The sequence below is a fragment of the Macaca fascicularis genome, chromosome 11 (genome assembly GCF_037993035.2).
Source record: "Macaca fascicularis isolate 582-1 chromosome 11, T2T-MFA8v1.1".
NCBI lineage: Eukaryota > Metazoa > Chordata > Mammalia > Primates > Cercopithecidae > Macaca > Macaca fascicularis.
Window position 1 is genome coordinate 4,428,208 of NC_088385.1, and position 15,263 is coordinate 4,443,470.

Below are 15,263 nucleotides of genomic sequence, written 5' to 3' on the forward strand. Positions count from 1 at the left end.
AATCACCCCAATACTTTTGATGATAAATTAGTTAAAAGCGTTTGCTGATACGTTGAATGGCCAAAGATCCCTACCTCACTACCATACACAGAATTAGCATCTTCTCCTTGGGTCAGAGTCCATTGTAACAAGTAACCTTGTTTCTCTCTCACTAAAAATCCCTTATGCTGGACAGAGAAACACATTTTCTAGTCTTAAAAAAAAAAGCAAACAAAACAAAATATACACTCACAAAAACCTCTTTGAATGACTTGTTCAATGACAATTCTCTCACCATGACAGAAAGTTCTGCTTCGGGTTTAACTTAAATCTCTTATGGTGTGTTGTACTGATCTTTCCTTTGGTCCTTTAGTAAATTGGGGCTTTCCCGGGTCTGGACATGAGTTTCTCTTCTAATGGTGCATAGCTATCTTTCTGAGTAGAGTTTTAAGGCAGGGGTAGTTTGGAATGATGCTGGTAGCACTTGGCCCAGCTGCCCCACTGTTGTCCTCTGTGGCTCTGCCTGATGATATTATTGGGTCTCCTGAAAGGTCACCAGGGGTGGTCCAGCGGCCCATAGCCATGGTGTACTCCCAGGTATCTTGAGTTCACTGATGTTTCTTTTCCTTCCACCACAGGAAATGCTGAAGGATGAGGTGCGGACGCTCACTTACCGGAACTCCATGTACCACAACAAGCACGTGTTCAAGGACAAAGTGGTACTGGACGTGGGGAGTGGTACTGGGATCCTTTCCATGTTCGCTGCCAAGGCAGGGGCCAAGAAGGTGTTTGGGGTGAGCACGCCACTTCCTCCCACACACTGGCTTCCACAGAGCCAGCCCCTTGCCGTCTGCCTCCACCTGCCCTCCTAGAAGTACAAAATTTGGTCCATCTCTTTTGCTGGGTCACACCTTCGAGGAATAGAAGAAATCAGGTGTGACTCTCAGGAAGGAGGGCAGGCTGCCTGTCCCCTGCACATGGCTCCTGGATCCTTGTGACCACTGACATTTGCGGAGGAATTGTGGCTTTCCTGAGGCCATTCCAATGTCATCATGACCTTTCAGTGCTTAACCCCAAGGTCAGCTTCAGAGGCAGTGCAGGTGGTTACGTGGGGGAGCTCTGGTTTGAATCTCTGCATTTCCATTCACTAGACGTGTGACCTTGGACTATTCACTTCCCTGTACCTCACTTTTTCTCCATCTATAAAATGAGCATAATAGCAGTCCCTTGCCCATAGGGTGCTTGTGAGGATTAAACGAGTTTAATACACATGTGAACTGCTTAAAACAGTGCCCAGCATATGGCAAATGCTGGGCGTTTATTATTATAGTTGAGATGGGGCCCTTAAGATAATGGGAAAATCTCCTTCTTGTTTTCTTTAAAAGGCAAATCGGTCGGTCAACTTAAATTCTGTTGCTTTGGCTGTGGCAGCATTTCCAGGCTAGATGTGGAGGCTGACCCTCTGGGAAGCATCCGACCTATCCCCCAGCTCTCCCAAGGCAGCTTTGCACAGCCTGATGACAGAGGGCCTGGGAGGGTCCAGAGTTGGAAAGAAACTAAAAAAGAAGAGCTGCGAGATGCTGGCTGACATTTGAAAAATGCAGTGGGCCCAGGGCTGGAGCACAAGCATTCATCTTGGTCAAAATGAAAGGCAAACCACAATGAGATTCCCAGCCTGCATGTGAGCTGGCCCATTTGCAGAGGCCGCAGCGACCTGAGCAGCATTCAGTGGGTCTTTGCTCCCATGCATTTGGTTGAGACATCCCATAGCCAGCCCTGGGGACTCCCCCACCCACTGACTCCCAGGTTGGCTAGATCCCCCCGGCCACCTGCTGCCTCCAGGAGCCTGCTCCTAAGTCGCCCAGCAGGACAGCATTCCTCCTCCAAGCCTGACTTGGAAAACCCTTGGGCCACGACTGCCCAGGGTCTTCTGGAAGCTTGGGCCGCCCTCAAGCTGCCTCCGGTGCAACTTTGACCAGGAAAAGCTGTGATGTTCTCAGCCAAGGTGCTTGCTGAGGGCAGGGGCCCACCCGGATGCTGCAGGTCATGTCATCAACACTGGTATAATTGCTGGTTCTCCAGGATGGAGACCTCGGGCAAGGGTCTTAGTGAGGTCACAGGGCATCAGAGCTGGACTTGAGGCCTCTGGTGACCCCCACGTGCTTTCTTTCCCAGCACGGAGGCCCCGTCTCAGCGCCGGCCTTGGTGGGGGACAGGGCTGAGCATGGTGTCCCTGGCGCCTGAGTCATCCGGGGGCTCCAGCCAAGGAGCTGTCAGAAGGAGGCTCCCACTTGGCGCCTTCCAGCTGCGGTGACTTGGCGCGATCTGTCTGCCTCCCGCCCTTTTCTCTAACAGCTCTTTTATAAATGGCTCCACCACATTTAGCTGGGCTCCTTTCCGGATGGCTCATTTCGCAGTTTCTCCTGTTCCAGACCCCCTTCCACCCACTGCTGTCCTCCAGTGGGGAGATGAGATGGCGGGAGAGAGAGACAGAGAGAGAGGGAGGGAGGAAGACCATCGTCCCAGAGTGGAGACGGGCACAGAGAAAGAGACAGATGTGACAAGAGCAATGGAGAGGAGAGAGAGAGAGAGAGAGAAAGGTGCAGAGAAAAGCTAGAGAAATGGGAGAGGGGCCTGGAAAAGCAGAAAGAAGACAAAGTAGAAAGCACAAAAGAAAAGAATCAGCAGAGGTGGGCGGATCACCTGAGGTCAGGAGTTCAAGACCAGCCTGGCCAACATGGCGAAACCCTGTCTCTACTAAAAATACAAAAATTAGCCGGGCATGGTGGCAGGCGCCTGTAATTCCAGCTACTTGGGAGACTGAGACTGGAGAATTGCTTGAACCCAGGAGGCGGAGGTTGCAGTGAGTCCAGATCGCGTCATTGCACTCCAGCCTGGGCAGCAAAGCGAGACTTTGTCTCAAAAAAAAAAAAAAAAAAAAAATCAGGAAAGTGAAGAGAGGTGGTAAAGACAGAAGAGGGAAGAAATGGAAGAGGAGAAGATGGAAGAAAGGAAAACAAGGCGGGAAGGACTCCACCCCGCACTCTGAGGGTTGAGCAAGCTTCGGCTGCGTTCACCCTCACACACTCGTATGCATCGGGGGCTTCGGCTTCTCTCGGGAGGACACTGAGGCGAAGTTAGGAAGGGCAGAGGCCAGGCATAAATCCGGGCTGCCGGCTCCAGGTCTCATGCTCCTCATCACTCAACGCGGTCACCTCTTGCAAATCAGATGATGACATGGCCAGAGGGGGAGAAGAAGAGGAGGGAATCCCACCCCCACAGACAGTGCGGCCTGAAGGCCCGGGACCTGGCAGCCCGGGAAAGGGCTGGTTCTCCTGGGTCCTGCAGCTTGGCCGGAGTCGGCTCCTTGGATGCAGCTCTAACCAAGTGACCCCTTCTGACCCCGTAGGTGCCCTCACCCTTCCTCAAGGCGTGGCCAGAGGCGTCAGAAACTCCCTCAGTGCCCCTTTGCGAGTACTTCTCAAGGGAATGGTCCCTGCCCGAGGCCCGGGGGTAGTCTGAGGGGCCCCCAGGTGTGGAGGTGAGTAGAGCCCAGGACCTCAGCACAGGCCAGCCTCCGTAAGAGGGCCAGCTCCGGAGGTGAGGACGGCTCTCGGCAGCTGCCCCTCCGTGTCCAGAACCCCTGGCAGTGTGCCTGAGATGCTAACCCTGGGCTGGAGCTTGGCTTCCAACCATTCCCACGAGGGCCTGCTCTCAGGGAAGGTCCACTCATCTCTCAAGTACCTTGGCCCTTTGCTTAGGAGGTCTGGAGAGCCTGGAAAGACGTCTGGATTAAAAGGAATAATTTCTTTCAAAGATGAAGCGGCGAGAGCTAATGTGGGGGGTGGGAGGGGAAGAGAAAGATCTTAAACCAGCCGTGAGGTCCTGACCTGGCTTTTTCCAGATGGTCCCATCCTGGCACGCGGCTCGTTTACCCTGGAAGGGCTGGGCTGCGGTGGGGAGGATCATGTCGAGGGAGGGTCGCCACTCTGGCTTGGATCTGCCTACCTAGGTCCCCCACAGAGTGAGGACGTGCTGCCTCCTGCCATTCTCTGCTGGCCAGGAGCATGAGGTCTGCCAGCCCCTTCTGTGTCTCCAGCACAGAGATCAATCCCTCCATCACAGGGGGCGGCTGGATCTCAGGCTTTTCGCAAAGGCAGCCCAATTTCATGGAAAGTCGCTGGCCTGGAGGTGGGAGGGCTGCATTTCGGTTTTCAATCTGCCGCAAAGTTGTGATGCAGCCGTGGGCAAGTCACCACCCCTGTCTGGGACTCAGTGTCTCTATCCATTGCATCGGTGTTGCTGTGATTTTTTTTTTTTTTTGACGCCTTGCTCCTTTGTCCTGTGCCCTTTCCAGATCGAATGCTCCAGTATTTCTGACTACTCAGAGAAGATCATTAAGGCCAACCACCTGGACAACAGTAAGACCTACCTCTGAGTATTTTCTCCTGGGTGGAGGGGACGGGAGGCTCACACTTGCTTGTTGGGATGGCACAGCGGGAGGAGCACAGAGCACTTGGACTTGGGGAGGTGGTGCACCCAGCTGAGGCCCCTGCCAGCAGGATTGTGGCCATGGGTGCTGATGTTCCCACCCCCACTAGGCAAGTTAAGGATCGTAGCCGTCTCCTCGCAGTTTTTGGCAAGTCCTGCTTGTGGCTAAATCCTGAGTTGCCATACTCTTTGCTTGTCCCCAGCTGTGGGCAACCTATTGCGTTCTGCAAAATGGCCACATTCCTCCTCCTCCTCCTCCTCTTTCTCCTCTTCCCTCTCCATGAGCCCCAGCCCAATCTTTCCCTGCCATCTGCCCAGGGGCATCCTGGCAGACCCCAGGATGTGGTCCTCCACTGCCCACAAGCCCTGTTACTGCCGGGCTTTTTTGGGAATGAGGCTGCTTTTGGGAGTAGGCCCTTCTTCAGCTGGAGTCTGATTATACAGAGGGGTGTCCCTTCCCTTCCTCCCCTCCCACCTTTCCCATGGACAGCGACATTTCCCAGCCCCTCCTCTCTGGAGCCCATCTTGGAAACAGACCCGCAAGGGTCCCTGATCAGGAGACGTCCTTGGAGCTTGCATCTGACAGCAGGATTAGAAGCAGTCCCCGGCCCTGTACTCAGTGCTGGGGAGAGCATCGGAAAGGCAGACAGGGTACCAGCTCTGTGTGGGCATCCTGTCCTACTGCGCTGGGGCTGCAGTGAGGCCGCGAGAGGAACTGGTAGACAGAAAGTTGCAATTCAGAGAGACAGCTGGAGCCAGACAGGGCTGGCAAGAGCAGTGGGACAGAGGCCGCCTGCAGCAGAGGACTTGCAAAGGGTCAGCTCCAAAAGACAGAGCTCACTGCAGAGTTCCGAAAGGTGGGAAGGCTGGAGCTGGGAGGGAAGGACGTTCCCTTGAGGGGTCTGGGGCAGGGGAAAAAGAGGCGAGGTTGAGAAGGAATCTGATTTCAGTGTCCCTCCTGAGGGAGCCTGGGCAGGGAGGTCCGGCAGGTGGGCTTTGTTAAATCCCAGGCACCGAGGAGTCAGCTCAGCCTCCCCTGTCTGTGCTGTGTGACCCTCTGCCCTATGGATGCAGCCCTTGCCATGCTCCCTGCTGATCTGCCAGAATTCCTCTGCCCTCCTAGAGGGTGCCTGCTGCCCTGTCACCCCTCTGGGTCTGACCTGAGTCCCCAGGCCCAGGTGGTACCTGCCTGCACACACCACTACAAACCTGTGTCCGTGTGGCTTCAGCCCTGCCACCTGTCCTGTCTGGTGCTTGACCCACTTGCTGCAGACTCTTTGCAAAGGCAGGAGCCTTACTGACTCAACAAACTTCTCTGCAAACCACCATGAACCAGGTTGTGGGGACAGAGCAGGGAACCAGACAGGTAAAGTCCCTGACCTCATGGAATCCACATTCCATTTAGGGGCAGGGGTTACAGATAAAAAATAAAGAAGCAGACACTCAAAGAAAAATATCAGGTGGTGATAAGTGCTTTGCAGATCACAAAGTCAGCTGACAGAATGGAGAGAGACCCCATGGTTGCGTTAGGTTAGCTGCTCTCTGAGCAGGTCACAGTGAAGCTCAGATCTGAATGACAGGCAGGAGCCAGGCTGACAAAGGTGAGGGTAAGAGAATCTCCGACAGAAGTTACAGAGCCAGTACAAAGGCCTCCGGCATGGACTGAGCTTGGCATGCCCCAGAAACACAAAGAAGATCATGCCACGTGACCAGAGCATGGAAACACAGGGATCAGAGAGGGAGGAGGGGACCAGATCACATAGGATTTGTAACCAGGAAAACAAGGTTAGATTTTATGCTCCAGGTGCTGCAGTCTGTTGGAGGATTTCAAGCAAGGGAGGTGGCTTCTCTATGGAGGGTGGATTGGAATACGTTGCAAGCAGGAAGAGTGTGAGCAGACAGAAGGGAAGAAGCTATTGCAGTGCTCCAGTGAGAGGGGCTGCAGCAGGGACTGGGGCGGCAGTGGAGATGAAGAGAAGTGACCCCTGTGGAATATGCTGGGAGATGGAGGCACAGGACCTGAAGATGGATTGAGTGTGGGGATGAGAAAAAAGAGAGAAGCAAGGATTGTTTTTGACTTGGGCAACTGGGTGGATGGTGGGTGGATGGAGGCAAAGTACTCATAGGGGTGGCAGGAGTGAGAAGGAAATCAAGAGCTCCTTTTTGCATGCGTTAGGTCTGAGATGCCCATCGGACATCCAGGTAGATGCGTTGAGTCAGATTTGGATATGTGAGTCTAGAATTTCAGGAAGAGCCAGACCAGGAGACCTCCACTTGGGCGTCATCAACCTATAGGTAGTATTTGAAGCCACAGGATGTGGTCACTTAGGGATGGTGTGTAGCTAGAAGAAAGAAATGGACCAAAGATGGGGCTCTAGGGCACTGCAATGCAACATTCAGAGGTCAAGCAGGGGAGAAGGGCAGCAAAGAAGCAGAGAAGATGCAGTTGGTGAGGTTGAAGGGCATTCAGGAGAGAGGAGGACCATGAAGCCCAGGGAGGCGGCAAGCTCAACTATAGGGAATGTGGAGGGATCAGCTCTGGTAAGAACAGAGAAGTGACCACCATTGACTTTGGCCACATGGAGGTTACCAGTGTTCTTAACAAGCACAGGCTCAATGTGGGGCTGGCAGAGAAATCTATTCAGAGTAGGTTCAGGAGAGACTGTGAGGCAAGGACCAGAAACGATGGGAATAGAAAAATGGAATAGTAGCTGTAAAGGAAGGTGGCATCAAGGGAAGAAGTTTTTTTGTTTGTTTGTTTGTTTGTTTTTTAAGAATAGGAGATATGAAAATGTGTATGTGATTCACTGGTGTAGTAGAGGGACAGAAAAATTGCAGATGCAGGAATAAGTAAATTCAGCAGCAAAGGTGTGTGTGTCAGGGGTGGGTTCCAGAGCACAGGTGGAGGGGTGGCCTTTGCCCTGCCTAGGTGGATGGGTGGTCTTTGCCTTGCACAGGTGGTGGGGCGTTCTTTGCCTTGCAGAGGTGGAGTGGCGGGCTTTGCCTTACGGTAGGGATAGTTTAGCCGTAGAAGTGGGGGAAAGTGGGGAGTGTGGGTCCAGATGGAGGTGCCAGTGGCGGGAAGCCTCAGTTTTGCTGCTTTCATTTGCACAGTGAAGAATGAGGCAGTTGCATGTCAAAAAGACAGAAGGTGAAGGGAAGTGAGTCCTGGAATGGGAGGGAAGGAGGGAGGGCAGCAGACAGGCTGGGGGAGTGAGGACTGCTGCGACGCCGTCTGATGCCTGTAGAGATGCATGACCATAGAGGCGCAGTGTGTCCCATCCTCCGTTGTGTGATCTTTGTCTTACCACTCTCAGGAGCTTGGGTGCGGTTGGAGAGGAAGGTTGCCTGGATCAGGGCTTTGCTGGGAGCATGCAGCGGAGGGAGGGGGAGCCAGAAGTTGACAACAGTGATGGACCGTGGGATCTAACCTGGGCCAGGAAGGAAGCAGGGAAGGGCAGTGGTGGTTGTGACAAAGGCTGGGGCAATGGGTGGGCAGCATCTGTAGTGGCCACAAGTGGAGCTGCGATCCTGAGGCCCAAGTAGGGGAATGCTGCTCAGACCCCTTGACTTCTGGCTTGGTGTCCAGCCTCTCTTGGCTCACCAAGCAGAGCTGAGTCTATTCTGCGCCCTCCTCAGAGAAGTGCCTGACCTGGGCTCCCTATCTGCTTACTAAAGATGGATAAAGAAAACTGGTCGATTCTTTCTCTGTGAGGGTGACACAGCCTGGCATCCTTCTCCCCAGCCTGTGAAATAGGGCAAATGGTTTTCCCCACTAACGGGTGTGGAAACTGAGGCTAGGAGAGGTGGCTGACTGAGCCTGGGCTTTGTTCCGGTGCCCTTTGCTAAGGTGTGTTTGTGTGGATGCAGAAGTACCAGGAGTGCTGCTGAGCCTGAAAGTGTGTTGGGAGGGGAGGCTGTGTGCGGGCACAGCAGGATCAGATGTCCTCTCAGTGGTCCTGAGTCTCATCCCTGAACCCTGAGGGGCTTCCAAACAACACCTCGACCATTCCCCTCCCTCTGCACAGGTTTCATCTGCGCCATAATTCCTGACCTCTGACCCAGCCTCTGACTCTTCATCTTCTCAGTGCCAGCCCACCCCCAGTAAGTGTCTGGGGCTCTGGAAACACAGCCTCCCTGGTGTCCCTCCTCCCCAGGCTTGCAGGGGCTACTGTCCTGCAGCCATTCATAGCAGAGTGTGGGGCGGGCCGGCAGGGGAGGTGGCTAACTCCAGCTAAGGCATCTCCGACCTGCTTGCCGGGAAAGGAACCACACAGCCCCCTCATCATCCTGCTCTGCCTCACACCATAGGGCTCTCCCTTTCCTCCCCTTCCTTCTCCTCCCCTTCTCCTCCCTTTTCCCTTCTTCATTTTAACTTTTGAAATACTCAACGTACAGAAAAAGCGCACATACAGCTGGGTTTTTTATGGAATCCTTTGAGAGTGAGTGGTTGATGTGATGCTCCGTCATCCCTGAATACATTAATGTGCATTTCAAACCATCAAGGACATTTTCTACCAGCCACATGCAACCATCAACGTCAGGAAATTAACACGTCATCATTACCTAATGCCCAGATCCTTTTCATGTTTTGTCAATTGTCTCAGCGACATCATCTGTAGCACGAGGATTTCGTTCAGAATGACACGTTGCATTTGGTTGTCGTGACTGGTTCCCTTCACGCTGGCCGACTCAGACTTTCCTTGACTTTCATGGTCTTGACACACTGGAAGATCTACAGGCCAGTGTTTTTAGGATGTTCCCCAGTTTGAGATTGTGCGATGCTTCCTCACGATTGAATTCAGGTTCTGCATCTTGGGTAGAAATATCACAGACAGGATGCTGTGTTCTCATTGCATGCAATTTCGGCTTGTCTCGTTACAGATAGCATCACTTAGACCACTTGGGGAAGGCAGTGTCTGCTGCCAGCGGCAGCATGGGAAAGCTGCTCTTTTCCCTTTGTAATTAGTAAGATTTTCTGGGGGAGGTACTTTGACACCATGTAAATATTTCATTCCTCATCAAACTAACATCTATCTATCTATCTATCATCTATCTATCTATCTATCTATCTATCTATCTATCTATCTATCTATCTATCTATCTATCCGTCCGTCCATCTGTCCGTCAGTGTCCATCCGTCTGTTGGTCTGTCTGCCTGCCTACCTACCTTACCTATCTATCTGTCTGTCTATCTATCTATCTATCTATCTATCTATCTATCTATCTATCTATCTATCTACCTACCTACCTACCTACCTACTTACCTACCTAACTAATCCATCTCTCTCTCTCTCTATCTTGTCTATCTAATCTATCTATCTATCTATCTATCTATCTATCTATCTATCTATCTATCCGTCCATCTGTCCGTCAGTCCATCCATCTGTCTGTTGGTCTGTCTGCCTGCCTACCTACCTTATCTATCTATCTGTCTGTCTGCCTATCTATCTATCTATCTATCTATCTATCTATCTATCTATCTACTTACCTACTTACCTACCTAACTAATCCATCTCTCTCTATCTTGTCTATCTAATCTAATCTATCTATCTATCTATCTATCTATCTATCTATCTATCTATCTATCTATCTATCCATCTGTCCGTCAGTCCATCCATCTGTCTGTTGGTCTGTCTGCCTGCCTACCTACCTTATCTATCTATCTGTCTGTCTGCCTATCTATCTATCTATCTATCTATCTATTATCTATCTATCTATCTATCTATCTATCTATCTATCTACCTACCTATCTACTTGCCTACCTAACTAATCCAGCTCTCTCTCTCTCTCTCTCTCTGTATCTTGTCTATCTAATCTATCTATCTATCTATCTATCTATCTATCCTATCTGATCTATCTAATCTAGCTATCTTTCTGTCCATCCATCCATCCATCCATCCAACCAGCCAGCTAGCGTTCATCCATCTACTGATCTGTCCATTCATTTCACTATAGATTCCTATTTTATTTAATAGGTTACAGCTGTTATCACTACTGGCTTCGATACTCAAATTGTCCCTGATTTCGTCACTGATGCCCTTCCAGCTGGCTTCTGTGTCCCTTTGAAATGCCTCTTTCCCTTTTCCCAAGCCTCCTTACTTTCCAGCACAAGACATTCCAGGCTTGTCTTGTGCCTCCACGCCTCTGTTCTAGAATCAGTCATTTCTGCCTGATTCCAATTAGTGGACCACAGCATTTAGAAACTAAGGTGGGGGCTAGATGCTCATTGATTTTAGAATGTTGATGCTCTCAGGCTGTTTCACTGGGGAAAGCTGGGGAGTGTGTGTCTCTGTGTGAGTGGACACATTTACACAATCTTTATTACTGTATCTATTTTTTTTTTTCTTTTTTTTTTTTAATAGACGGAGTCTCGCTCTGTCACCCAGCCTGGAGTGCAGTGGCACGATCTCGGCTCACTGCAAGCTCCGCCTCCTGGGCTTACGCCATTCTCCTGCCTCAGCCTCCCGAGTAGCTGGCACTACAGGCGCCCGCCACCATGCCCAGCTAATTTTTTGTATTTTTAGTAGAGACGGGGTTTCACTGTGTGAGCCAGGATGGTCTGGATTACTGTATCTATTTATACATATTGTCAATCAAGTAGGAACTCGCATGATTAACTCACTCCAGTGTTAACCAGTACCATGGAGTTTCCTCTCATATCCTCCCTTTCCACATTTCTAACTCCTTTCTCTGGCAGAAAAACCAGACTCTCATTATTGGTAATATGTTGGCTTACTACTCATTTATAATACGTTTACATACCCCTGAATGTAACCAATCTCCCATTGTCACCACCTCCTGCCCCAGGCAGATGTCTGTCACCCCGTGCTGGGATCTGACACCCTTGCTGGGCAGCGTCCCACCTGGGCACCCTCCTCTGCTTGGGGAGCCGGACTGCCATGGTCCATGCTGACCCGTGGTGGCATCCACACCCCCACCATTTCCTGGGTTTGCTCAGCCCCACCTCATGGCTTTAGTGTGGAATCGTTCGTCCTCTGGGTTTTGATGGCTCAGACTTGATTCTATGCTACCGAGGCAAAGGCTTGAAGAGGGCAAACCATTGTCCCCAAGGGAATAGCTGCCCTCGTGCCCATTCCTCCCTTAACACACCTGTTCCAGGGAGGAGGGAACTCCAGGTCCAGGGGCCTCCAGAGAGCCAAGTGGTCTTTACTTCTTCCTCCCAGGGTTTGCAACAGGTGGGTGGAGCCAGCGAGGCCACCCAGAGCCCTGGCTGCTGCACCCGCTCGCAGCAGCGGGTGTGTACTCAGAGGAGGACAGCTTGGCTGCACGGATGCTTCCATGGAAATGCTTTTGAAATGCTGCAACAGCCAGCCATGTGGGTCTCAGGAGCGTAGGTGTAGAGACATAAATAACAACACGGGGCATAGAATACCTGCTTCCCAGAAGCAATCAGCCTCTCTCCCTCTCCACCTCCGTACGGCTCCCGTGATGAAGTTATTCACATGTAGACACACACCCACAGGAAGCCACCTGCAGCAGGCACGCAGCCTTCACATGGCTTCTTCCACACGTGTGGCCCACACGCACGCTTCAGTGACTCCTCTTTGACTTCAGCACTAACGACTATTATTTCCTCTCCATCTGATGAGGAAACCAGTGGGCTGCCGAGATGCCGAAAAAGGTAGATCCATTGTGAAGGTTGACATAGGAGCTCAGAGGTTGATTGCATCGGTATAACTCTAGAAACAAAAAATGTATAACTCGTTTACTTCCTAGAAAATTCAAGGAAAAAAGCGTGCCCTTTTCCTTGTCCTTCTCCTACTTTTGCATGACCTAAAGCATCAGTGTCCTAGCTAGAAGAGACTTTAAGGTAGCCTGACACGAGGCAGTGGCAAGGGACAGCTGGGCCTCCGCAACTTAATGGTAGAGAGGACTTTATCAAATCACTTCCCCTTTCTGAGCCTCTTTTTGCCCCTTTAGAGGAGATAGATCAGTGCACAGCTTGTAGGGTTATGAGGGGCTTAGGGATTGTGGAGGTCAAGTGCCTGATATAGGGCCTCATATACAGTAGGTGCTCAAATGTCAGCTACAGGTCATTTCAGGTGTAATGCCCTACACCTTGATGATTCTTGGCCACACACTCCCAGCCTTATATAGGTGACAATAAGTTCGGTGCTCTGACAGTAATCCTCTGTGCTTTGCAGCCACCCAGTCCTGGGATGATTCTCCTGGTGGGATTTCCACAACTGCTACACATCCCCAGTTCCTTCCCCTCTTGGTCAGGAGGGCTGTGGTTGGAGCATTCTCCTCTGGCCATGTTTTAGCATCTCTTTCACCAGCAGAGGGTTGTGCTAAGAAATAAACACAGCCAGTCCATGGGAGGGGCCCAGATGCTACACTTGTGGCAATGCAGCTCCAGTTTCTGCCTGCCAGCAGTTGTGGAAAACACCATGTCACACTGTTCCTAGCTGGAGATCAACTACAATCTGTTGTCTATCCACATACTGCTGCCAAGTGATACCTCCTAACCTATATCTGGTTGGTGGATGTTTTGAATCAATCCACACTGAGAGTCACATGTTTTTATTCGTATTCAACACCATGTTGTTAGAGTTGGTCTTCTATCACAAATGACTAAGACGCCCTACAGATGATCACTCTCCCGGGAGTCATTGCTGTTGGCTTTGTGATGGGTGTCCTGTGGTGAGGGTGGAAGCTCCTGTAGGCTGCTCTACACTAGGCTCTTAACCAGCTCTTTGGAATAGAGTCATGCGGCCAACTCATGAATCCACACAGTACTTTGTCATCTTCTCTCTTAGGATGCCATGGTGATGGGGCCTTGTCAACGTCCTTGGTGAAGTCCCACGTGACATCCTGCAAGCACAGGCTCTGGAGTCAAACTTTCTGACTCACACCCAGCTCTGCCGGAAGTAGACTGTGCTCTTGGATGACTTAGTTTATGTGCCTTAGTTTCCTCATCTCTGAGATGGGAATAGTGGTTCATACCTCCCAGGGCCACTGTAGGGATTGCCTAGTTGCTGTTTGTAAAACTGTGGCACTCTGGAGCCAGCCCCTGACGGGATCCTGAGAGCTGATTGTGAAAGTTTCAGTAAATCTGCAGAATGGATGCAGTCATTGGCCATGGTGGAAGTATTTATACCACAGAAGTCAGCAAAGGCGACAAACCAGGCTTCTGCCTCCTGGAGAGCCAGTTGTTAAGTATCACCAGCACACCACTGTATAAAGCACAACAGCATCCGGTAGGCACTAAGTAACAGATAAATGTTAGTGGTTGTTACGATTATTCGTTTATTAACTTGACTAATAACCATGTCAAAAAAAGAAATGAGACCAATCATACATAATTATTTTTAATGAGCCTGTACTAGTGACGGCTGGCAACTGCTACTTCCTTCCCTAACTGCTCAAGAAACAACCCATTACTAATCTTCAAAGTGAGTTTCATGTATTCATCCCTTTGAGTATTATTGAGCCACGTACTGGGTCCTGTGTTTGTGATGTGACTAGCACAGACAAAATCTTTGCTCTCATAAAGCTTACAGTCTCAGGGAGAAGACAGACGTGAAGGCAAGCCAACAAACAAAATCACGACATAATCACAAATTGTGAAAGTGCTTAGAAAAAAACAGCATGGAGTAATTGAGAAAATGGGGATGTGCTTTTTCCAGTTGGGTGGTCGCAGGGGCATGCTACTGTCACGTGCTGCCTGCCAAGAGCCGAGTGCATGCACTCATCTCTTCTCAACTCTGCCTTGAATGGCATCATTGGTGGCATTAGCTTAAAATCGGCTGTAGTGGAAGTATTTACACCACGGACATGGGCAGGTGCTACAAACCAGAGCTGTTTTGTTTTCCCTTCTGGAGACCTAAAGGTGAAGACAGGGCCATGCTGAGAGCAGTAGGAAGAGTGTTTTACCCACCTGTACACATTCCCTCAGGTGGGAGATACTTTCTGTCCCATGGAAGCTTCTCCTGCAGGGAGAGAGTGATACCTGAGCCCTGGGGAAGCTTTGGTTGCCCTTTACATTCCCGTGGACGTCACCCACTTCACCTAGTACCAGTGCATTCTTGATAACCCCTGCTTCCCTTCGGCCAAGCCCACATGATCATCTGCCTGTGGCCACGGTGTCGGGTATCTGCCAGGCTGGACCACAGGTGTTGTTCTAAGTGGTGGGCGATGATTTGGGGTGGGAGGAGTCCTGGTATTGTTCTGATTAACTGAGTACTCCAGCCACTGCCTAAGAGAGGAGAGAAACCAGGCAGGGTCTCTGGCTAGGGAATGGCTCTGGCAAAGCTAGCATGGCTTTAGAGCTCCAGCCAAGCACACTGAGCCCTGAGACCTCGAGGGAGCCAGAGCAGGCTAGAACATGAAGCCAGGCAGATGACACAGTGGGCACAAGGCAGATCCTCGAGTCCCATGTTCGTGGGTGAATGGGGGATTTGGGCAAGGAGAGGAGTACTATATTGTGGAAGCGACCACATTGAGGCTCCATGACACCCAAGGCTCCCTCACGTCCCTCCGGCAACAGGGTCAGTTTGCTGTGGGACATAGTCCCAATCCCACTAGACATTGAGGGTAGAGATACGGACATCCTTTTTCCCATCACCATGGGCTCCAGAATGGGCAGGTTCTGACCTCATGAGAGAGGTTTATCCATGCACCTGGGTCCCGGAGAAGGAGAGGGCAGTGGGGCAAGGCAGGGGCTGACATCAAGGGAGATTGATGGGATCTGGCCCCACCGTGGCTGCTCTCCATGGCTGGATCTCCCCTCAGCCTGCCAACGAACCTGACCAGCTGCAGGAGAAGGG

At 51.2% G+C, this 15,263-nt stretch overlaps 1 protein-coding gene across 4 annotated transcripts in view; it reads left to right on the top strand.

Moving 5' to 3' along the window:
* The window catches only part of PRMT8 (protein arginine methyltransferase 8), a 177,979-nt gene that overhangs the window by 131,115 nt on the left and 31,601 nt on the right, over positions 1 to 15,263 (top strand). For 3 of the 4 annotated variants that reach the window (XM_065523583.1, XM_005569836.4, XM_074006109.1), the window contains exons 3-4: positions 618 to 773; positions 4,337 to 4,400. In XM_065523583.1, the coding sequence (XP_065379655.1) occupies positions 618 to 773; positions 4,337 to 4,400 (220 nt within the window). Of the gene's footprint in view, positions 1 to 617; positions 774 to 4,336; positions 4,401 to 10,915; position 15,263 lie in introns of those variants that run through there. The other variant, XM_074006110.1, reaches the window with a different exon arrangement.